General features: G+C 46.2%; 1 protein-coding gene across 10 annotated transcripts in view; it reads left to right on the top strand.

Annotated features, from left to right (window-relative positions):
• The window catches only part of Ubr2 (ubiquitin protein ligase E3 component n-recognin 2), a 79,610-nt gene that overhangs the window by 7,033 nt on the left and 49,572 nt on the right, over nt 1-23,005 (top strand). For 5 of the 10 annotated variants that reach the window (XM_087566594.1, XM_087566596.1, XM_087566600.1 and 2 more), the window contains 10 exon segments: nt 1,413-1,672; nt 7,577-7,655; nt 9,342-9,455; nt 12,604-12,734; nt 14,479-14,617; nt 15,261-15,323; nt 18,447-18,567; nt 19,662-19,769; nt 20,508-20,596; nt 21,363-21,461. In XM_087566594.1, the coding sequence (XP_087422720.1) occupies nt 1,413-1,672; nt 7,577-7,655; nt 9,342-9,455; nt 12,604-12,734; nt 14,479-14,617; nt 15,261-15,323; nt 18,447-18,567; nt 19,662-19,769; nt 20,508-20,596; nt 21,363-21,461 (1,203 nt within the window). 10 annotated transcript variants of the gene reach the window in all.

Consider the following 23,005-nt stretch of genomic DNA (forward strand, 5'->3'; position numbering starts at 1 on the left):
CTGGTGTGCACCACCACTGCCCGGCAAATAGGAGATTTAGCAAGACTGGTTGCAGCCCTAATAAAGGTTGGGTCTGAGGGCTGTGTCAGCACACAGGTAACTGTGCTTTAGGAGAAGAGGGTCATTTTACCTCACATTTTGAGGTTTATAATCTTTTTCTTGGCTTAGAGGCAACAGAACACAAAGACATTTATGAGAACAAAGAGCACAGGGGCGGAGGGCAGGCATGGGGGGGGAGCAGGAGGTGGGGAGGGGGAGGGGTGGATAGGGAGGGCAGGCATATGGTGGGGAGCAGGAGGCAGAGGTAGGGAAGGGGAAGTAAGGATTGATGGGGAGGGTAGCAGGAGATAGGGTGGGGGGCAAGGGTTGATAGGGAGGCCAGGCATGGGAGGGGGGCAGGAAACAGAGGTGGGAGTGGGGGGAGGCATGTGGGGCAGAAGGTAGGGAAAGTCAAGCAGTGACTCAGGGAGGGGTTCAGAGGTTTTAATGTTTATAGACCTACCTGACCCACTCCTTACCCCTCCCCAGCCCTACACCCCCACACCCCTGCTTTCTTTCTGTGTATAAGTACAACAGGAGTGTAAACAAATTCGCAGGGATTCACTGGTGCTCAGTGTTTTAAACCTGACAAAGGGGAGGGAGTTGGGAAATGGGCTGAGAAGACACCTTGCAGGAGGCAAAGCAAATGCTCTTGGTGATGGTGGATAAGGAGTTGATTCGGCAGTTTGAGGATGCCTGCCTGATGGCTGAGTGAAGCAGAGAGGGAGAGATCTTCACAGATTTGGATGGCGGTGGGAAGACTAAGAGTTCAGTTTTGGGCATTTTGACTGGCACATGTGAGATACCCAAGTATACTAGAGTTGGAGCAAAAGTTGAGGCACAGAAAAGGGAGGTATTTGTTTTGTTTTGTTGTTTTCCTTTTGTATTTAGTGGGGAGAGCCAAGGGGAAAGGGTTTGTAGGGAGAAGTTGGTCAGGCTCGTGTGAGATGACACTCGTGTGCGTGCGTATATATACCTCCCTCCATTCATCCATCCCTGACCAAAACATCCCGGTAACAGTTGGAATAACGTTCAAGTAAAGCATTAGATCAGATGAGCATAGCAGCTGGGATCTGAATAAGCAGAGTGTGTTGGGGGTGGAGGGTACAGGGCACATATGTCAAGGCAAAGGGACAACCCAATGGAGTCTTGTTTCCTCCCTCTTCCTTTATGAGGGTCCTGGTTTGAAATCAAGTCATTTGGCAAGCACTTTACCCATTGAGCCATCTCACTGACCCAGATGAAATTTAATGTACAACAGTATAATCAAAATATGATTTTTAGTAGTAGTAAAATTAGTTTCTCAGCAAAAATGAAGTTGGGTATAATTACTCAAACTAACAGTCAGTTAACCTTGTTTTCTTTTTCTGAAGAAATGGCTGCAAGCAACCGACCTCACCAGAGAAGTATACCAGCATTTAGCCCATTGTGTGCCCAAAATCTACTGCCGGGGCCCCAACCCTTTCCCTCAGAAGGAAGACACACTGGCACAGCACATCTTGCTGGGACCAATGGAGTGGTATATCTGCGGCGAAGACCCTGCGCTGGGGTTTCCAAAGCTGGAGCAGGCGAACAAGCCTTCTCACCTCTGTGGCCGAGTGTTTAAAGTAGGGGAACCTACCTACTCCTGCAGGTAAAATCTACAGCTCTCCTGTAAGACCTCAGGGTTTACTTCTAATTATAAAATGTATGCATTTAAAAGTCTACTGTTTAATAAAGTAATTTGGAAACAAATATTCACAGAATGATTTCCCAGTCCAAGAAGCAGCCTGTCAGCAGCACGGGAGAAATCTGGCTGTCCCTGTGCTGGCTGCAGTTCTTCCTGGCCCTTCCTGATGCATGGTGCTCACAGTGATTCTTTCTGATGGGGCCACTACTCCAGAACTGGCTGTGGAACCTCGTCGCATCGGCACCTTTCTCTCCTGTCTCGTTATTAGCGTTGGGGTGCTTCTGTCCTCTCTGGCAGGGTGAGGTGCCATAGCTTCCTGTATTTGCTGTGACCTATATGGAGAGCTAGCCATTTCTCCAAGGAGTTTCTTAATTGGGAATGGTAGAAAGTAGGATATGTTGGCTGCATGGGCTTACTGATACACGATGACCTTAAAAGATTGGTGAAATTGAATCTGTGAGAAGACCAAGAGTAATGTGCCCTGACCGGTCTGACTTTCCATTCTGAATATCACTGTTAACGCATTTGTCTGTCAAGAAATTCCCTATGTATAATAGATATTGAGTGTGCCTGTATGTATGGACAGACTACCTTAGCCGTAAGTATGCACACATACACACAAAAAGGCATCTCTGGGCTGGTGAGGTGGCTCGGTGGGGAAAGGCGCCTGCTGCTAAACCTCGAGGGGAGACCACTGGTAGAAGGAGAGACCTCCACACATGCTCTACGGGACTCAAAAGCCCACGCACGTGTGCCCACACACAGAGTGAATAACTGATGAAAGTAAACATAGAAGCCGGGTGTGGTGTTGCACGCCTCTCCTACCAGCCTTTTGAGTCAAAGGCAGGTCCAGCCTGGTCTACATAGTGAGTTCCATCCAGGACAGACCTTGTCTCAAAAGAAAGAAAAGATACATGTACGCAGATGTAACTTAGCATCTTTCCGTTGAGTTTGTGTGGCTAGATAATGTTCCACTGTGCAGATAGACTGTTGATAGAGGCCCTGTTTGACTTAAAAAGCACTTTCTTGTAAAATTCAAATTAAGGTAATTAAGGTGTCTGGGTTTCTATGTTAGTTTCCCCTCATTAGCGTGGTCGGAATATGAATTCTGATTGTTAGATTGAATTCTTTAGTATTATAGAGATCTCTTTGTGTGTGTACTGCTGACGCTTAGAGAACAGGTCAAGCTCAACCTTGTGATTTATGAATATGGAAGCTGCATTCAATGCGTTTCACAGTGTCCTTTATACCCAAAAGGTACAAGTCCAGTCACACATTTGTACGGTTTTGTGGTTTTTTTTGGTTCTTTTTTTCGGAGCTGGGGACTGAACCCAGGGCCTTGCGCTTCCTAAGTAAGCGCTCTACCACTGAGCTAAATCCCCAGCCCCACGGTTTTTAAATCTACAGTCTGACCACAACCCTTGGTTTTTATTTGATTTTTTTTCCTATGATCTTGACACTTTTGAAAATTACAAACTAGTTATTTTGAAAATGTCCTTCCAGTTGGGTTCATCTGGGACATGATCCTTGTACTTTTGGCCACCACAGGATGAGGGATCTGACCCTGCCGTGGCCTATGGGCCATTGATCACCTGACGGTGATGCTCTCTCTACTGTGAGGTCACTTTCCCCTGTGTGAGCCAGTGTCCTGTGGGGGAGCTTTGGCCTTGTAGCTGCCTTTTCTTTATACACTTTGAGTTTCCTTGTGCTTTAATATTAGTGACGCTCTGGAACTTGAACCTGAAATGCACTGACTGTTGTTGTTGTCTTGTGCTCCCTGTCTTTGCCTCCTGTCCACGCCGTCAGCTCTCGTTTACACAGCTCGGGTTGTCACACTGTTTGCTTAGTTTCTGGCACAAGATGCCACGATGTTGTCTCGGATTTCTCCCAGTCTGCCTGAAATCAACCATTTTCCCAAGAAACTGGTTTTCTTTGTAGTTTTAATTAATCCATCTGGGTTCTTTTCTGAGTTTGTGTAGTTTCTGCCCTGACAGAAGGAATTTGACTCCATCATTTTTCTGTGTGTGGCCATTGTTTGGTTCTTGCCACCCAGCTGTGTGTAATCACCCTTCTTTCCATGTGCAGGACATAGCCTAGCCTTCCATGTGTCTCTGCTGGACATCAGCCTTGACCGGAACTCTGAAGCCCCCTGGTTGTCTGCCTGTTAGATCAAGTGTCTCTGTGTGGTGCTCTTTGTTACACAGCCCTGTAGGAAGTGCTCAGCAGTTAAGAGCACCGACTGCTCTTCCAGAGGTCCTGAGTTCCATTCCCAGCAACCACATGGTACCTCACAGCCATCTGTCATGGGATCCGATGCCCTCTTCTGTTGTGTCTGAAGATAGTGACAGTGTACTCACATACATAAATTAAAAAAAAAAAAAAACTTAAAACTACATCCAATATAGAGGAAAACTCAGATTCAGTCTCTCACCCTCCCCCCACACACATACACACTCTCCTCATCTCAAACAGTTGTCACAGTTCTGAACCCCCTGTGTTCGGGAGGGTTTGCGTAAGAGTCCTATGACTCTCCTTGGTTAACTTGCTGCATGGAATTGTATTTCTTGAGCTACTGTAAATCCTGTTGCAAAGGATACAGACAGCGTGATGTGCAGGGCAGGATATGAGAAGCAGGGTGTGCCTCTCCCTCCGGGTGCTCAGGCTTCCGTAAGCTTTCCATGCTGCAGCCTTTCTGGTTTTTCTGGAATATGCGTGAAGCTCAAACAATCATGCAGGAACGTGATTGGACAAAAAGGGTAAGGCGTGATGCTAATAATAGACTGAGTGGTGAACCCAGCAGAGCCTGTCTGTGGATTCTTCTCGGCCTCTGAGCATTTCCTCTAGGTGGTGTGGGGCAGGATCTCTTCTGGAATCTCCATTGGATCTACTTAGCCCCTCAAAGGCTGGGATGAGTGTACTCCCAGTTCTGGTGGCCTGGCTTACAAGGGAAAACAGGTTTGGCAGGAGAAGGTGGGAAGGAGTTTGCTTTCTGAGGCCTGAGGCATCTCGGTGTTCTTCCAGCCACTAGGGCCATGTCACAGCAGGCCTCTGACTGCAGAGCCCTTTCTCATGCTTCCCGACTGCTCCTCGTCCATGCACCAGTGCGCTAGGAGTTACTCCCATGTAATGAATGTGGGAATGGGCCGGGATTTTGTTTTTTCAGCTAAATGCAGCTAAATTCAAATGTGTAGGTGTTTCCTTTTTGTTAAAACTATCGAGGAGGGAGGCTGGAGAGCAGCCCAGTAGTTAAGAGCGCTGTCTGCCCTTGCAGAGGACGCAAGTTCCCTCCCAGCATCCATGTTGGTCCACTTGAAACCACTCGGAACCCAGTTCCAAGGAGGCCAGCTCACCTCTGTCCTGTGCGGGCTCGTGCACTCAAGTGCACACACCCATCTTTAGAAATACGGATAAGTTAAGATACTCACAATAGATACTGGAAAACGTGTCATATGCTGGCAAGATGGTTCAGCAAGAGGAGGTCTGTGTCATCAAGCCTTAGACCTTGAGTCAAATTTTCAAGACCCACATGATGGAAGGAAAGGACTGACCTCCACAAGTGCACTGTGTACATAGACATGTTCACACATGTACACACACACACACACACACACACACACCAATAAATAAATAACGACTATATGAGTTGATTGTAATAAAAGTCTTGTTTTTGAGTATTGTTTTAATTTAATGGATTATTTCTCATGACCACTGTAACTCAGAACTGTGGACTGCTGTTGGGAACTGTGGTCCCTAGTAAAGGCTGGGGAGTTTCCGAGGTGGAGAAAACAAAACAAGACCTCTATCCGGTTTCCTAGGTTCTTTGTCACCCGAGAGAAAGAATTGCGGGGTAAGAATCCCAAAGTTAGGGATCTTGATGAATTTTATTGCAGAGACAAGTAAGGCATGCGGGCCTTGTGAGAGAGCCGTGCTGCTCTGTGAGCCGTGTGATTTGAGACAGTTTGTCTAATAGGCACACTGAATGGAGGAGAGGAACGAGTTCAGTGAATTATTCAAAGACAGGGCTGTGATTTGCTCCTGTTGGGCTGACTCTCTGTCCTCACATGGTTTTCAGGTGTGCTGTGTGCGTGATGGAAACAGCTTGTTTGAAAGGCTAAGAGTCAGAGACACCATTAAGATGAACAGGATGGTGGCCACCACAGCTGTCCAGGCTGGTTCCAGCTGCTTGGGGTGGTTTAGTGTTGCAGCAGCCACAGGATGTCCTGCGGTAACATGGCTCTGAGGTTGCATCAGCAGTAGGCCTCCATGCAGTTTGACCCTTAGTGGAAATCAAGTTGTCTTGTAGTGCTGCTGCCTCTCACCACAAAGTCCATGCCAAGGTTACTGCACAGACAGCTTGGGCTGTGGAAAGAGATGTCGCTAACTGAGCACTGTGGACTTGTCCTGAACTCAGATCTCTGTGAGCTCCTGTTTCCCGGTTGCAGATGTGAACTATGTATCCAGTGTCCCAGGCAGAAGAACAAGCCTTGTCAGACCCCAGTGCTCCTGTTGAATGTGCACAGAGGTGACATCTGGCTGGCCACTCTGTTCTGTGTTAGTCCCGGTAGCTGTATGTTTCCGATCCTTGTTCAGCAGTGTTTGTCAGCCAGCTACTCTCGAAAGTGTTCTTCAAATTAAGCATAGAAAATCGTGCCATTCTGGGTTTTGCAGCCTCAAATATTCACTCTGTCTTAGTATATGAGGCCTCTGTGTCTCATAGGAACATTCGCCACCCCATTCTTTGGGAATTTTTTTGTTTTACTATAGACAAGCAAACTGGCAAACTGCCAGAACTGTCTTGAATTTATTATGGGTGCTAAACACAAGGGCCTTTACCCACTAGAGATGAGAAACCCACACGGATGGGAAAATCCAGAAGCGGGAAATGTGAATCTAAGAACACCAAGTAGTCAAGTAATAAAACTTAACCTTTAATCCCAACACTTGGGAGGAAGAAGTGGTCAGATCTCTGGGGGTTTGAGACCAGCCTGGTCTACATAGTGTGTCCCAGGACAGCCTGGGCTGTACAGAGAGACCCTGTCTCAAAGAAAACAGTATCATCAGCACTCAGCACTGCAGATGTTACTTCCAACAAAAAGTTGTAAGCTCTGACTTAAGGGTCTGCTTAGCTTCCTAGGGCAGGTGTTCCCAGACCTGTGGAGAAATGGACCATTGTAGTCAAGGATGCACTCAGAGGCGTCCTCGTACTCTCCAGTAGCAAACCAAATCATTGTGCTGGTTTCATTGACTGAGACCTAATGGTTTGGGGCAGTGGAGTGCTATTTTGGCACTGGTGGAAGGATTCTTGTTGTTATAGGTATTTAATAACTCTTTCTAGTTCTTATGACCTGAGCAGCCCCCAGTAATCAAGCCAGTCACTGATTTAATTAGCTTCAGCAGTTTCTGGGAAGTTACTCCTAAATTGTCACTCTGTGCTGGACTGGCCATTCCTCCGCTGCACTCACCACGTTCCTTGCTGTCTGAGTCTCCCCTGGGTTATTCCTGGGCCATCCTGTCTGAGGAAGACCTGCTTCTCCATCCTCTTTCTCCTCCTCTTCCTCCCTCTCTCTTCCTGGTCCCCACCTGCAACCCCAAGCCTACTAATCAAAGCCTCGCCTGCCTCTGTTGTGCCCAGTGACTGGCTGTCAGCCACTCCTATTCCACCAGTCAGAAGATTGTCCAGCAAACCTTACACATCATTTGGTATACATGAGAAGTGCTGTCTGGACTGCAGCCAGGGTTGGGGCCAGCATTTAGCATTGGGATACAGAGCAGCACCAGACCATCCCCCAGCAGATTCTGATGTTTCGGGAGAATGCATTAATTTTTAACTCTCTGATTTATTCATCCTCCTTTTCTTTAACTTCACAGAGACTGTGCAGTCGACCCCACCTGCGTTTTATGCATGCAGTGCTTCTTGGGAAGTATCCACAGAGACCATCGATACAGGGTCAGTAACGTTCAGATGGCAAGCACGCACAGTATTGACTTTATACTAATTTTGTCTCATTTTAAGCTTTAATGGATGTAAGAGCAAGCTGGCTGCAGTGTCTGTCCCCAGCTTGGTTTAGCTGACCTGTGGCAAGGTGACTGTCCCCTTCTCCCTCACTGTTCTGCTTGAGTTCCCTCCTCAAGCTGCATGCTCAGTGGAGAACAAAGACCTCCCCAAATGCAAGAGGCACAACAGGGGATGGGTCCTTTGCTGGACCCTCCAAACCAGTTCTCATTTCAAAGCCTGAGTAGGTAACAGTGAGGGCAGAGGGTGGTTTTCACACTGGGGTTAGTTTGGTTTTTAGGGAATGTAGCTGGATAGTAGATGGGCATGGGCTGGGCAGAGCCCTGGCTTCTCCCAGGGGGAACAGAAGTGTCAGCACAGAAAGGGCTTACAGGCCTATGCTGCCCAGAACTCACAGATAGAACGACAACCCAGAAATCAGGCCTTCCATGCCAGCGTCAGCCAGTTTGATCTGGTATTTTAAAGGACTATTGAAGAGGCGTGCGCTGGTGGGTCATTCAGGGCCACCTCCAGCACCTGACTGGAGTTTTATTGTGGGGATTATCCCAGACCTGCCCTTCTTTCTCTACTGAGAATGGTGCATCAGGACTCAGATGGTCACAGACAGTTGCTAAGAGGAACCTTTTGCTCTTGGGGGAAAATAAAATGGTGGGAGGAGCTCTAATCCTCTTCTTAGTTAGGGAGTGGCTGTGTCAGGGCCTTTCCACCAGTTTGCTTTTGTTCACTCTAGCCTGGTGTTGAAGGTAATAAGAAAAGGGAGCCATATAGAAAATCAGTTGTCTTTATTCTAGTAGGCCAGGGAGAGGCTCCCAGTCCCTTCAGCTGCTCTGGCTGGTGTTTGGTGACAGAAGACCAAACCACCAGAGCAGGGCTGCTGTTCCCACAGGGCTGCCTCCCCACGTTTCTTGGCCCACATCTGCATCTCCTGGGAATGAGGGGAATGTGCAGACTGACGATGTTTGTGCTGTGGTTACACAGAGCACACAGATGCTTACTTTTGCCAGAATAGAATAGAATTTATTCTAAAATTTGGTGCATTTGAATTTACCCACCCCTAATGCTTTTTTGATTTTGTTGTTTTTGGTGGGGCTTTTTTTAATAGCCGAATTTCTGATGTGCCACATATTAGCCTGTAGGGTCTGTCTGCCAGACTTAGTGCCTAGGTGCTTAGCTTAAGAACGTGTGACTAATGAATGAAGTCTCCAGGTGATAACAGTTTCCACAGTGAGTGATTTTCCCCAATCCTTTCAAAGCATAGACCTCTAGGAGCTGTTAAAGGAAAAAACTGTTTCCCTGAGCCTGCTATGTTATGGTGTCATTAGCATAGACAGCAGTGCTCCTGAACAAAGCCCTGGGGAACCTCTGCAGTCTAATTAAGAAAGGGGTGTATGCAGACGAGGCCCTGACATATCTGGACTTTCCAATTGTAGCAAAGTAGCGCTTTTCATTTGAAAGGGCTTACGTACCAGAAGACATTGATAAGTCCCCTTTTATTTGATATGTTTCCCTCCAAAGCAAGGATACACTTAGGCAGCTTTCTGTCCTCAGCACTTGACATTCTAATTTATCATCTGATAACCCAGTGACCTCTTACCAGATAGCTTCTTCTTTCCCTTCAAGATGACCACATCAGGAGGTGGCGGCTTCTGTGACTGTGGTGACACTGAAGCGTGGAAAGAGGGTCCTTACTGCCAAAGACACGAGCTTAGCAGTTCAGAAGTTGTGGAGGAGGAGGTAAACACACCCCAAAAGTTGTCTTTAAGTGTGTACTGTGCTGGGTTCGGTCCCCAGCTCCGAAAAAAAAGAACCAAAAAAAAAAAAAAAAAAAAAGTGTGTACTGTGTTGCTAAGGAGTGTGTGTGTGTGTGTGTGTGTGCGCGTGCGTGTGTGTGTGTGTGTGTGTGTGTGTGCACGCGCGCGCATGCGCGCGCATATATGTGTGTTCAAAGCCAGAAGCTAATGTTGGCCATCTTCTGTGGCTTCCCTTTTTGAGCTAGAGTCTCCTCCCCATTGAGGGACTCTTCTGTGGAGAACCTTCCCTAGTAGCATTTTAATGAGGGACTCTGTTCTGTGGAGAGCCCTGCCTGGTAGCACTTTAAGTAGGTGCACTTGCTGTTCTAGCCCAGCTTTTACCTCAGGTGCTAGGGCTAACTTAGATCCTTGTGTCCGTGGCAAGCAGGCGAGCTAAACTAGCCAGCCTTCAGCTTCAGCAAGAGCCCCTGCCTCAGAAAGAGTAGAAGGTGATAGAAAGACACCTGACATCAGCTCTGACCCCTATACACATGTACACATGTGTGTGTGTACCTCCCTACATATATAAACATACCACACATACACATGCCTACAAAAGAATTAAAGTAAAACAATTTGGGTAAAAAAGAACAGAATAGGGCTGGAGAGATGGCTCAGCGGATGACTGCTCTTCCAGAGGTCCTGAGTTCAATTCCCAGCAACCACATGGTGGCTCACAACCATCTGTAAAGAGATCCGATGCCCTCTTCTGGTGTGTCTGAAGACAGCTACAGTGTACTTACATATAATAAATAAATAAATCTTAAAAAAAAAAAGAACAGAATAGTATTTTGTCATGCAAAACTGATGTGAAATCTAAATTTTATTATTCATAAATACTTTTTGAATGCAGTCATACTTTATTGCTTTAAAGATATGTGTGTATATATATTGCCTGACTTGTCTCTGAACTGCCAGCTTCCAAATGTCACAGAGACTTGTATTTGTTTATTTATGGAGGCTCAGACCTTAAAGCTTAGACTTTCCTGGGTAGCTTGTATAACTTAATTACCCATCTATTCTACCCCGTGTTCAGCATGGGCGCGTTGCCTCTCCTTCACTCCCAGGACCTATTTCTTCCTCCACGTCTGGCTGGCCAATCACCCCAGCGCCTACACCTGCCAGATGCCACCTTTCCTCTCGTGCCCTGCTTTTACTGAACCAGTCAGGGACAGGAGATGCTTCATAAAAGTAACAATCCCAACGGCTGGACGGACTCAGCTCTCAGCTGGTGCAGACAGAAGTCAGCCTTTACCCATGAACAAGAAGATTATCCCAATCACATGCACATGTTATCTAGTGCGTGGATGTTTGCCTGCTTGTATGTCTTTGGACTATGTAGGTACCATGTCCTCAGAGGCCAGAAGAGAGTGTCAAATCCCATGGAACCAGAGTCATAGATGTTGTGAGCTACCATGTGGTTGCTGGGAGTCAAACCCAGGTCCTCTGGAAGAGCAGCCAGTGTGCTAATGCTGAGCCCCTCTCAGTACTGTTCCTCTGTTTGAATGTGTTGTCTGTAACCTCTTTCCCATCATAGCAGCACAGTCGTAGAGCAGAGCCCCACATCCAGTGGCGACTTAAAGTGCTGATTAGGCCAGGCTCTGTATAGGAACAGACCCAACAAGAACAGACAGATTCCGAAGGGGGACTTACTAGACTCTAGGCTTATGCAGGGAGCTGGCCTGTCCAGCAGTGGCCATCTGCACGCTAGAGAGACTGAGAACCCCAGCAATCCCTCTTAGCACTGAAGCCCTGGGAGTTTCTGGAGAGTCTCCACTGCTCAGTCACTTTGGGAAGCCAAAATTTGCAGAGGCTGGAGTTTGATGGCAGCAGCTCTAGCTGCACTTTCTCAGAAGTGAACATAGATAGGCACTTGAATGGGACCTCTTTCCTGCTGGATCCTCGTCAGAAGGTGCAGCAAACTTTAGGGAGGGTTTTCCTCCTCAGTAAACCTTTGTGTAAATGACCCCAGAATAGACCCAGACTTGGGTCTCCTAGGTAACACCAAATTCCCTCAACATGCCGATCAACATTGGCCACAGCAGGACCAGAGAGAGCTCAGCAACTGGACAGAGCAGCCCTTGCTGCTCTGCTGGAGGACCCAGGCTCAGTTCCCAGCCCTCACAACAACCTGTAACTCCTGTTTGAGGAATCTGACCAACTCTGCTGACCTCTCAAGAGTGCAGGCAAGCATGGGCTACACAGAAACACTGGTAGGCAGAACATCCATACCAGTAAACAAAAATAATTTTAAAAGATGAACCGTTGCAAGCACTGCCTTGATTGTGGAGAACATTTGTCGAGCAGGCACTGAGGCCAGCAGATAAGTTATGCTGAGCATGTCTGGTTCCCCTGCATTAACTGCAGTGTCTCCCTCACTGTGGGAGTTAACAAAAGCCCATCAAAATCCCACATGGCCCCTTGGCAGAAGGAGTGAACAGAAGGTAGTGGGTATCAGGGACCACAGCACACCATGTGACACCTCCTTTGTTAATTTAAGGAACATCTCCCAGGTCCTAGGTAGGAACAGCCATGCTCTTTCCATGTAAATTTGATAGCTGATAGTCTTTGCTTCCTTGTTTTGTACAGGTGGTTTTTTTGGTTGATTGGTTGGTTTGGTTTGGGTTTTTGTGTGTGTGTGTGCGCGCGCGCGTGTGCACACGTGCAAACCACACGCTCATGTGTGAATGTCAGAGCACCTTGTAGGAAGTTCGTTCTCTTCGTGCACCGTGTGAGCCTCAGGGATTAGACTTGACTGCAGACCATTCCTCAGTTCTACCACTTGGAGCTTCCCACACAAAGCTGGAGAGGTAGCTTGATGTTAGAATCTAGAGATTCCTGTGTACCATTCCAGAGTATTTAGTTACATTTACTGGGCATTTGAGTATCTGCTTATTTTGACTCCGCTGATTTAAAATTGAGATCACTGAAAGAAAACATTTTAGGAAATTTAACTATGTATTTTGTAGCACATACAGGATTAAATTCAGAAATTAAAAACAAACCTGCCAGCCTTCTTGTGTTTGAGAGTTGAAGCCGGAAGGCAGAGGAAGACTGTGCACCAATGGGTTGTGTCTTCTGTCCTCCCTCAGGATCCTCTTGTGCATCTGTCAGAAGACGTGATAGCAAGAACGTACAACATTTTTGCTATTATGTTTCGATATGCAGTAGATATGCTGACCTGGGAAAAAGAAAGTGAATTGCCGGAAGACTTAGAGGTGGGGTAAGTATTGCCCACTCCTTGTGTATATGAAACTGCCAGGTTTTAACATCTTTCACACAGCAAGGAGAAGACGTGGTCTCTTCTTTCAAAATTATTACATTTATCCATCCCTTTACTTGTATGTGGGGAGGAGGGAGTATTTACATTGGCACATGGATGGAGGTCAGAGGAGAGAGAGCCTGCTCAGGCAATTCTAGCTACCAAAGTAGGTCCTGGGGGTGGAACTCAGGTTGTCAGACAGACAGCAGCTGTGCATACCTGCTTAGCCTCCTCACTGTCCTAGGACTTTTTAAAACAATGGCTGGATTTTAGCAGAATCTTAAGTTTGATATTACAGTTTTGCAGTTCATATAATTAATCAGTGAAGGCTTTCCTAAGTCGACTGGTTTATAACAGTGTTAAACTATGTAGGGCCAGCAGTAAAGTCCTTGCAGCAAACCTGACAGCTTGAATTTGACCCCTAGAAAGAACCCACGTGAACCCTCACCTCCCTGTCCTTGTAACCTGCCTCTGCCTCCCAAGTGCTGGGATTAAAGGTGCTCCACTGCGCCAACTAATAAAACTGGAAAGAGGTTAGGGGATGAGCTCGTTTATATATGAGTGAATTTAGAGCATTTATGAAAACTTTAAATGCAGTTTTAGGCATTTTGCTTCTAATTTTAAATTTTACTCAACACTGTGCTATTTTCCTGTATATCCGACATTTTTATTTAGACTATTGAGGTCATAATCTTGTGATCAGACAGTTGGATTCAGCCACACTGTGTTAAAAGGGCTGGCTGCTTGTCCCTGGCTACATGCTTGCCTCACACAGCCTTCTCTTCTCTGAAAGGTCATCCCCTGCTTGTCTGACCTCGGTTCATAGCTGAGGGTGATTGTGGGCTAGAGAGGCTGGGGATTGGATGTTAGAAGGTCACCAGATTAAATGAATGTCAGTCACAGAGGTTGACTTATCTGTTTTGGGGGTTGTTTTTGTTTGTTTGTTTGTTTTTTCCAGTGTACTCTAGATAATTGGTATTGTGGGTAAAGGGTTGGATGGCTTTTTTCTTTCTTTTTTGTTTTTGTTTGTAACAGGCTTTCTCTGTGTAAACCTGACTGTCCTAGAACTCACTCTAGATCAGGCTAGCTCAAACTTGGGAGATCCACCTGCTTCTGCCTCTGCTTCCTTAATCCTGGGATCTGAAGGCGTGTGCCACCACCACCCAGCAGGGTAAAGTGTCTTTAATAGGACAAGGTTGCTATACTATTTTAGAAATGTTGACAGTAATTGTATCCATGAAATTCAGTTGGTCAGTTCAGCTCTGAGATCTGAGTTGAATGCCTGAGAAACAGATGGCGCCCTCTCCCTCTCCCCTGTTTGTGTGGTGGGGTGGGGGAGAGGGGTTGTCTCTTTGTAGCCCTAGCTGTCCTGGAACTCCCTCTATAAGGTCTGCCTCTGGTTCCCAAGTGCTGGAATTAAAAGTGTGTGCCACCATGCCCAGCTTTCAAGTTGGTTTAGTTTGACTTTATTGTCATTTAGTTGCCCAGGGCCACTAACACAGAGCGCTTTAATGGGCTTCTCTGGTAATACGTGCTATGCCCATTATCATTTGGCTAGCAGCCTGCACCAGTCAGAGCGCTTTGGCCAGCACTTGAGCTGGGCCCCTCCCTCCAGCCTCTGCTGATACCCACAGCTGCCTGCCTGCCCGCCATGGTGGACACGCCCACTCTACACTACATTAGTGTCTGCTGTGCTTCTCCCCAGAGAGAAGACTGACACCTACTACTGCATGCTGTTTAACGATGAGGTTCACACCTATGAGCAAGTCATTTATACTCTTCAGAAAGCTGTGAACTGTACTCAGAAAGAAGCCATTGGCTTTGCAACTACAGTCGATCGAGATGTAAGTAATTTATCGTAACAAATCCTACATCTTTTTGATGTGGGGTCTCGATGCATACTCCTGGCTGGCTAGAACTTATTGTGTTGACCATACGAACTTAGAACTTAGTTGGCCTCGAACTTAGAGAGATTTGCATGCCTCTACCTCCCAAAGTCTGGGATTGACGAAATTGAACTTTGATTACAGATAAGCTGCTCTTGAAAAAGTAGTTAAAAGTATGTGTCTCTAGGATAATTTTTTTATTTCACTTGAATATTGGTCCAAATATATATTGCTAGAACTAAGCAACTGCTTAGTTCAGACCAGGTAGAATGTTAAAAAGAATATAAGTTGCCCTAATTCTGCTCGGTGATTAAAAATACTGGGCCATAATTCTGGTGCAGTTGGGGACAGTCTCTGAGGCTCTACCTGTAGCCAAGGAGCTCCTGGAGGAAGAGGGCATTTGGGGTCCTTCGGGAGGAAGATACAATGCATATATGAAATTGTTGAAAAATAAATAAAAATGTTTTTTAAAGTGAAAAACTAGTGGGCCAAGAGAATGGTCGTTGTAGAAGTCTGCTAGAATGAATGATGTGTTGTCAGGGTAACGCACTTCTGGTGTGCTAGCTAGTCATGCTAAGTTAGTTCTGAATGTCTTCTCCAGGGGCGTAGGTCTGTCCGGTATGGAGATTTCCAGTACTGTGATCAAGCAAAGACAGTCATTGTGGTAAGTGATTTAAACACATGTCTATTTTTTTATTAAGACTAGCTCTATATTTCAGCGTTTATTAAGACATTTTTACGCCTTCATAAATCCAGGATCACCTAAGTTTTGTTTACAGATCATGTTCCTTGACACTGGTTACTCTAGTTCTCTCAGAGCTCTGTAGGATTGCTAACAGGATAGTGGATGCTTAGCTCAGACGTGTGTCCTCTGTTCCCGTCTCATCAGAGACACCTTGGAAGGTTCTCTGCACTCAACCCCCCGAGCTGCCTCCGTGGTCCTGATTCTTTGCTTGGTCATTAATTACTTTCCGGTTCATTTTATGTGTGTGAGTGCTGTGCGTCCATGTTTGTGTGTGTCCTGCTCTGACAGGAGGAGGAAGCACTGTGTGCTCTGGACTGGAGTCTCGGGCCACTGGCACCTGTCCTGCAGGTGCTCGGCACCAGCCGGGGCCTCTTCAAGAGCAGCAGCTGTTCTTAACCTCCGAGTCACCCACCCTGCTGCTCATTTCTAGTTGTGAGGGTTCCACACTGACTTTTAGGAACTAAACTGACCTTTAGGAACAATATTAAAATTCAAGAAATTACTTTCTGTCATTCTATGATGTTATATTCAATATTTAATAGTATTTAGTATTTTGCTTTTTTTTTTTTTTTTTTGGTTCTTTTTTTCGGAGCTGGGGACCGAACCCAGGGCCTTGCGCTTCCTAGGTAAGCGCTCTACCACTGAGCTAAATCCCCAGCCCCAGTATTTTGCTTTTTTAAAAAATCTTCCCCACATTTCGGTTTGTTTATATATTTGGGGGTGAGGGGTTGAGACAGGGTCCCTCTGTGTAGCCCTGACTGTCCTGGAGCTCTCTCAGTAGAACAGGCTGGCCTTGAACTCAGAGAGAACTGCCGCACCCCCGCCCCTCCTCCCCCTCCATCCCTAAGTGCTGGGATCAGCTTAGGTTTATTTTTAATTATTTCATATAACTGCATTCTATGCAGTTGTTCTTTTTCTGAAGAGAATTTTATGTGTTGCACAGTACCTTCAACATGTAGTCAGAACACCTCTGGAGAGACGGGCTGTCTTCCTTCCTTCCTGCTCGTTTTAGGGGTTTTATTTCCATTTCTTTTCTTGAGCTAGTATAAAGAGTAGTCTCTGGTAGCCCGTGCCGGTCACAAGCTCGCTGGACGTAGCTGAGCTCACCTTAAGGTGTCTGCCTGGTCCCTCAGCCTCCACTGTCATTGCAGACCAGCTGTTTCTGTAACCAGGTAGCTGGGAGGCCTCTGCTTTGTGTCCTCTTGATCCTGCTCTCCTTCCCTGAGGAAGAAGGAGGAATGTCTCCGCCCCTGGAGAAGACATTCAGAACTAACTTCCCTCACACACTAGATTTTGGTTTGTGGGTTATTTCTCTGTTTAAGACAAATGCTTAAGAAGCCCCGACTTGGGCTGGAGAGATGGCTCAGAGGTTAAGAGCACTGACTGCTCTCAGAGGTCCTGAGTTCAATTCCCAGCAACCACATGGTGGCTCACAACCATCTGTAATGGGATCTGATGCCTTCTTCTGGTGTGTCTGAAGACAGCTACAGTGTACTGATATAAACAAAAATAAATAAATCTTTAAAAAAAAAAAAAGGGTTGGGAATTTAGCTCAGTGGTAGAGCGCTTGCCTAGCAAGTACAAGGCCCTGGGTTCGGTTCCCAGCTCCGAAAAAAAGGAAAGGAAAAAAAAAAAACCCTGACTCACCTGGGACCCAGTGTGTAGATCCGTCTGGCCTTGAACTCAGCAGAGATCCAGCCACCTCACCCCACCTCTCACCAGCTACTATGCATTAAAAAGCTGCCATTCTGCTGTCCTTGAATTGGTACCCATCTGTTACTGTGCCTTTCTTACTGAACACACTGTGTAAATGATTGGAAGCTTTATCGTGGCTATGCAAAAGCATCGGCTCTTACTTTGAGGAAATGCTATCATCATATTTAAGTATAATAGGCTATGATGTGAACAACTTAACTCTTCATAGTCTAAAAAGTGTGTGTGTGTGTGTGTGTGTGTGTCTGTCTGTCTGTGAAGGCCGTTTGGCAGATGATACACTGTGTCCAGCTCTTGGCTGCTGTACAGGGAAATGAGCAAGCAGTGGAAGAACACTTGTATGAGGGACAGACGAGCAGAGCGGTGGTGGCTAATGGAGGGGGAGGCACAGGCCCGTGTTCAGTCTCAGCTTTCAACATGAAACATTCTTGGAGCTAAATCGATAAGATGGCTCAGAGCTTAAAAGCACCAGCTGCTCTAGTGGAAGATCCAGATTCAAGTCCCAGGATCACATGACCGCTAACAACCACGTATGACAACAGTCTAGGGGGCTCTAACACTATCTTCTGACCTCCGCGGGCACTGTGCATGTGGTATGCAGACAATCGTGGGGGCAGAACACCCAGACACATAAAATTAAAGAATAAGACATTGAAAGTAAAAGACCAGATTCTCCAGCTAAGTGTAGTGGCTTTAATCCCAGCCAAAGGCAGAAGGAGTAGGAGCTCTGAGTTCAGACGGTGTCGTCCGACTGTGTGACCACTGAACGGCAGTTCTGCACTGTGTTCTTAGAAGCAGTTAGGAGGAGAGGTTTATGTTGTATGTGAGCTAGCATGGTTTTTAAAGTCGATTACACACAGCTGCGTGCAGTGATCTGAATTTTTTAAGTAAATAATGTAAGTCTTTTTAAGAAATCAAAGGGGGCTGGGGATTTAGCTCAGTGGTAGAGCGCTTACCTAGGAAGCGCAAGGCCCTGGGTTCGGTCCCCAGCTCCGAAAAAAAGAACCAAAAAAAAAAAAAAAAAAGAAAAAGAAAAAAGAAATCAAAGGCAGAAAGCAAGCTTACTTGAACATTTAGGCCATTTCAAATACATGACCAAAGGCACCGGTGACTCACAAGGTAGGGTCTCTTACTGTTGTCTCTGAATCTTTAGATTCTGTCTAGAAAGTAACCTGAATTTAAAAAAAATAATAAATTAAAAAAAGTGCTTTATTCCACGGATACTTGAAAATTGCATGTGGTGGTGTGGTTGTACTGAGAATGCTGACATCGCTCTGCCTCTTAAACAGCTGTTTTAAGTCCGTCTCCTCTCCCCCTGTTTCCCTTAAGAGGAACACCAGCAGGCAGACCAAGCCGCTCAAAGTTCAGGTTATGCACTCCTCCGTGGCCGCTCATCAGAATTTTGGTTTGAAAGCTCTGTCTTGGCTGGGAAGTGTTATTGGATACTCAGGTAGGTTTAGTAGTTATTAGTAGTTAATGGTTGAGACCAAACCTAAATACTGGACAAAAAGAACCGTTTTCAGTGACACATCCTGTCAAACACTTCACAAGGGAAGCTGAAGATGCTACCCTCATAAAAACACAGTAATGATGCAATTTAAATAAAACTAGTTTAAATCATTTCAATGTTTGACCTCCTACAGCTTTTGTAGAAGGCTGATACTTTGCATCTCTGAAAATGTGTACTTGGAACATACAGTTTGTGTTGGCTGAATTTTAGATTTTTCTTTTCTCTGCTTACAGAGACGATTGTAGTATTACTACAGTTACACACCTCGAACCCAAAGCCAAAAGTGCAAGTTGGTTGAATTAGGGATAGATCTACCTGTCACAGGGAGGCAAGGCATTGTAATGTTACTGTAAGGGAGGCCCTTAATGTTTGTACTGAAGGCTGTTAGGAAAACACCACACTGTGAACCTGTGGTTAAAAATGGGGACAAGGCTCTCCCTATGCAGAGGCTGGGGAGCTTGCCTAGAGTGTGACATTTATAAGATGTGAGAGTCTGTTTTCCAGGCCTCTCGTGACTGAGCTGTAGTGGGTTTCAGTTGATGGGAATATTTTGCATGGCACTGATAACGCGTATCAATGCGTATTATAGTATAGGTAACGCGTATCAATTCACATTATAGTATAGGGGTCATGGGCTCTTCTGCTGCCAGGTTGTCTCATAGCTTCCTTAAACATGATGGCGTTTACGGCTAATCCTACTACGTCTGCTCCTATTAGCATAAACGCCTAGAGAACAGCCTTCTGTCTGTCAGTGGTTGGGGATTCTTTTTCTTTAATTGAGTTCATTAAAGCAGAGAAGGTCGTTGCCATTCTGACAGACATTAACTCTGGCATCCTGAATAAGAGATGTTTGTAATTTGAGATTTCTAATTTTTTTCTCCTGTTTGTAAAAATAAAATAGCTAATGGGCTCCTATCTCAGTCTAACCACATTAAGTTATGGGGAGCTCTGATTGGAGCCCCTGAAGTCATCTTCCATTAGCATTTGAAGCGTTTGGATTCTGTCCCATTGACTGTTCTATCTTCTGTTCAAAGATGGCCTTCGCCGGATTTTGTGTCAAGTTGGATTACAAGAAGGTCCAGATGGTGAAAACTCTTCTCTGGTCGACAGACTGATGCTTAATGATTCCAAATTATGGAAAGGTAACTTGTTTATTGCTTCTAAGGGTTGAGAGATCAAAGTTTCTTTCCATTTGAAAATGTTGTTAATATATTTATGGTTTTTAAAATTATAATTGCAAAGCTAGATACAGTCACTAGCAAACACACTCAGACATATGAACACTCTAATCTTACCTTTGGAGAAACATTTGTAGGGAGGTGTTTGACCTGAATAAATAACCTTTGCAGGCCTCGAGCCTTGGTGCTGTGGAACTCTCAGTCCCCTGCCTTGGCTCTGGAGTGCTGGGAATATAGGCATGTGCTACCTTCCCTAACTCTGAATTATTTGATTTTATAATAAAATGTAAAGGTTGTTTACTCTAGGTCATAGACCTCCCCTACTATATTTTCTCCTTCAGATCAAAGGGGAGGAGGACTAACTCTGCATGCATTTTATTTTTAAAACATTGCAGGGTGGGAGAAGTGACTCCGTGGGTAATAGGACACACAGCTCTAGCAGAGGACCCAAGTTCTGTCCCCAACATACACATCAGGTGGCTCAGAGCCACCTGCCCATGCCAGTCCCATGATCTCATTGTCTCCTGGACACACGTGCATGCATGGACAGCATGTAGATAAGTAAGATCTTCCTGAAACATAGCGGGATTGATTATAAATGTCAGTTCTGAACAAAGCAGAGGGTTTTGTTCTTGTGATCTGAGGCACTTAAAGCTATGAGGGAGGACTCTGGCCTGTCTCATGCTCTGCTCTTCTCTGAAGGCGCTCGGAGTGTGTACCACCAGCTGTTCATGAGCAGCCTGCTCATGGATCTCAAGTATAAGAAGCTGTTTGCTGTTCGCTTTGCAAAAGTAAGTAGGTGTTTCCCTCAGTTTCCATGATAAATAGGTTATATAAGGAATGCCTATAGTATATGAACTCCAAAAAGATTAGTGTTTAGTAGTAAGCTGTCAGGCTGGCCACTTGAAAATCTGAGAAACTTCAGTCTTTCATTAATAAAGGAGTAGACTCCTTGCCCCATTCCCCGAAAATAAAAATGCAGCGATTGGGCTGTGAAATGGAGGCACCGCCATGCTGTTATAAATCAGTCTCGCCCTCCGTTAAAGGCTGTGTGCCTCTGTTGGTTCAGGATGGGAATGGTGAGTCCAGGCGGTTGGCAGAGTTGACTCACGGTTTGCACATGAAGCCACTAAGCACTTACTTTATGTATGTCCCCAAGTAGAGGCTCTTAGCCGAGGAAGCCTGTGATTGTCCTTTGGAGAGCTCTTTTTACCAGAGCATCTGTGTGTGTGTCCTGTTTCCAAATCTACTGATGATGACCTTGAAGGAGTCGCGTGCTTATGTGTTCTGAAGCAGTGCAAGCCTAGTTTGGGGACAGACAGCATGATGTTGCCATGTCCCACTCCCACCCCAGTGTACAGTGGCCCCAGGGTGTTGGGAGTTCTGGCTCTCAGGCTTCAGAAGAGCCTATTGACGCAGCTCCCCAGAAGCAGCACGTCCTCCAGTGTCCGCTGTCCGAGCAGTGCCCTCCGCTGCTGCCTCCAGCACTGACCTCTCAGTCTGATCCCTGACCATTTGGCCGCTGTGGATTAGAGGTGAATCTCCCTTGTTGTCTAGAATTACCGGCAGTTGCAGAGAGATTTTATGGAGGATGATCACGAGCGGGCAGTGTCGGTGACTGCCCTGTCTGTCCAGTTCTTCACCGCACCTACGCTGGTGAGTAGTGTTTGCCTCTCTGTAACTCATAGCTGGCACTCCTTGCCTCTTTTTGCCTTCTTACTAGAACTATGAGCGTTTGCAGAGAGATTATGTGACAGATGACCACGACAGAGAGTTTTCAGTCGCAGACCTCTCGGTTCAGATATTCACAGTCCCTTCGCTTGTAAGTACTGAAAGACTAGAGCACGCCCTGTGTCCATTAAGCTTCAGAATAAGCGAGGTAAGACCTGCGTGTCCCTGACAGGGGATGCTTCTTCAGGAGGCAGTCAGATGTCAGACAGGGCCAACTCACAAAACATACCTTTGACTATCAAGGCAATCGTGGAGGATAGTGCGTGTGATCAGTGCTTACTTTCCCACAGCGTTTCCTAGTGCTTTGGACTGATAACATTCAACTGGTTGGTTTATCAAATATATTCTTCACATTCAAACTGGTGGTAATGCGCCAAATACCACCTTAGGTCTTGAAGGATCTTCTCCTCAACTCTCCCCTCATATGGAAAGAGCAGCTAAGGCAACTGAGTCACGCTGCTTGGTCTGTCTTTTTGCTCCAGCTCACCAGGCACTCCCTGACCTAGTCAGGGTAACTGCTATGCTGAGACTGCATGGCTGAGAGCAGCGTGGGGAGGAAAGGGTTACTGGCGCATGCCTCCACACTGCACAATGTCAGTGAAGGAATCAGGACAGGAGCTTACACAGGCGGGAGCTGATGCAGAGGCACTGGTGGGGAGCTGCTTACTGATTTGCTCGGCCTGCTTTCTTACAGAACCCAGCGATGGCACTGCCCACAGTGCGCTGGGCCCCCTACCATCAATCACAAATTAAGAAAACGCTTTATAGACCTGCTAACGCTGTCTGATGGACGCGTTTTCTCAGTTGAGGCTTCCTCCTCTCAGATGACTCTAGCTTGTGTCAAGTTGACATAAAATCAGCCAGCACACTCCTGAAGGTTCCATTAATCAAGGTTTTCCTGTGTGGTAACTAAAAATCAGACTTTGTTGAACAAAAGCACTATCATTTATTAGGCATGGTTTCTTAATGTGAAACGGTGAGCAGAACAGATGTGGCTCAGATCAGCAGTTAACACTCCAGCCAGAGGACCTGGTTCAGTTCCCAGGACCTTCCAGCAGCTAAAAACTAACTAGTCCCAGCCTCTCATGCTGCCCCTTGGCCTCCACAGGCACTAGGCTTGAATGTAGTGCACACCCATGCAGGCAAACACTGCTACACAGTAAATTTGGTTTCTGAGAGAGAAGATAAGGGAGATCTGGCCTCTCCCAGAGTTTGGAAGCTTCAATTAGATAGGTACCTTATGTGGTGATTGAAGGAAGGCGGACGTGTGCAGAGTCTGCAGTGGGAGGGTCCCTGCATGGGGGAGCAGAGCTCTCAGGGTACCTGGAGACCCAGAGCACAGAGCAAGGCTCTGAAGCTTTCAGGATGGTTTGTATGCACTTCCCTAACAAGTACACGTGAGAATTTTTTTTCATTTATTTTTGTTAAGGACTGTTCTACTAATGAATATGTTTCAGTAATTTGCTCAT

This window comes from Rattus norvegicus, chromosome 9 (genome assembly GCF_021556685.1).
Source record: "Rattus norvegicus strain SHRSP/BbbUtx chromosome 9, alternate assembly SHRSP_T2T, whole genome shotgun sequence".
Classification (NCBI taxonomy): Eukaryota; Metazoa; Chordata; class Mammalia; order Rodentia; family Muridae; genus Rattus; species Rattus norvegicus.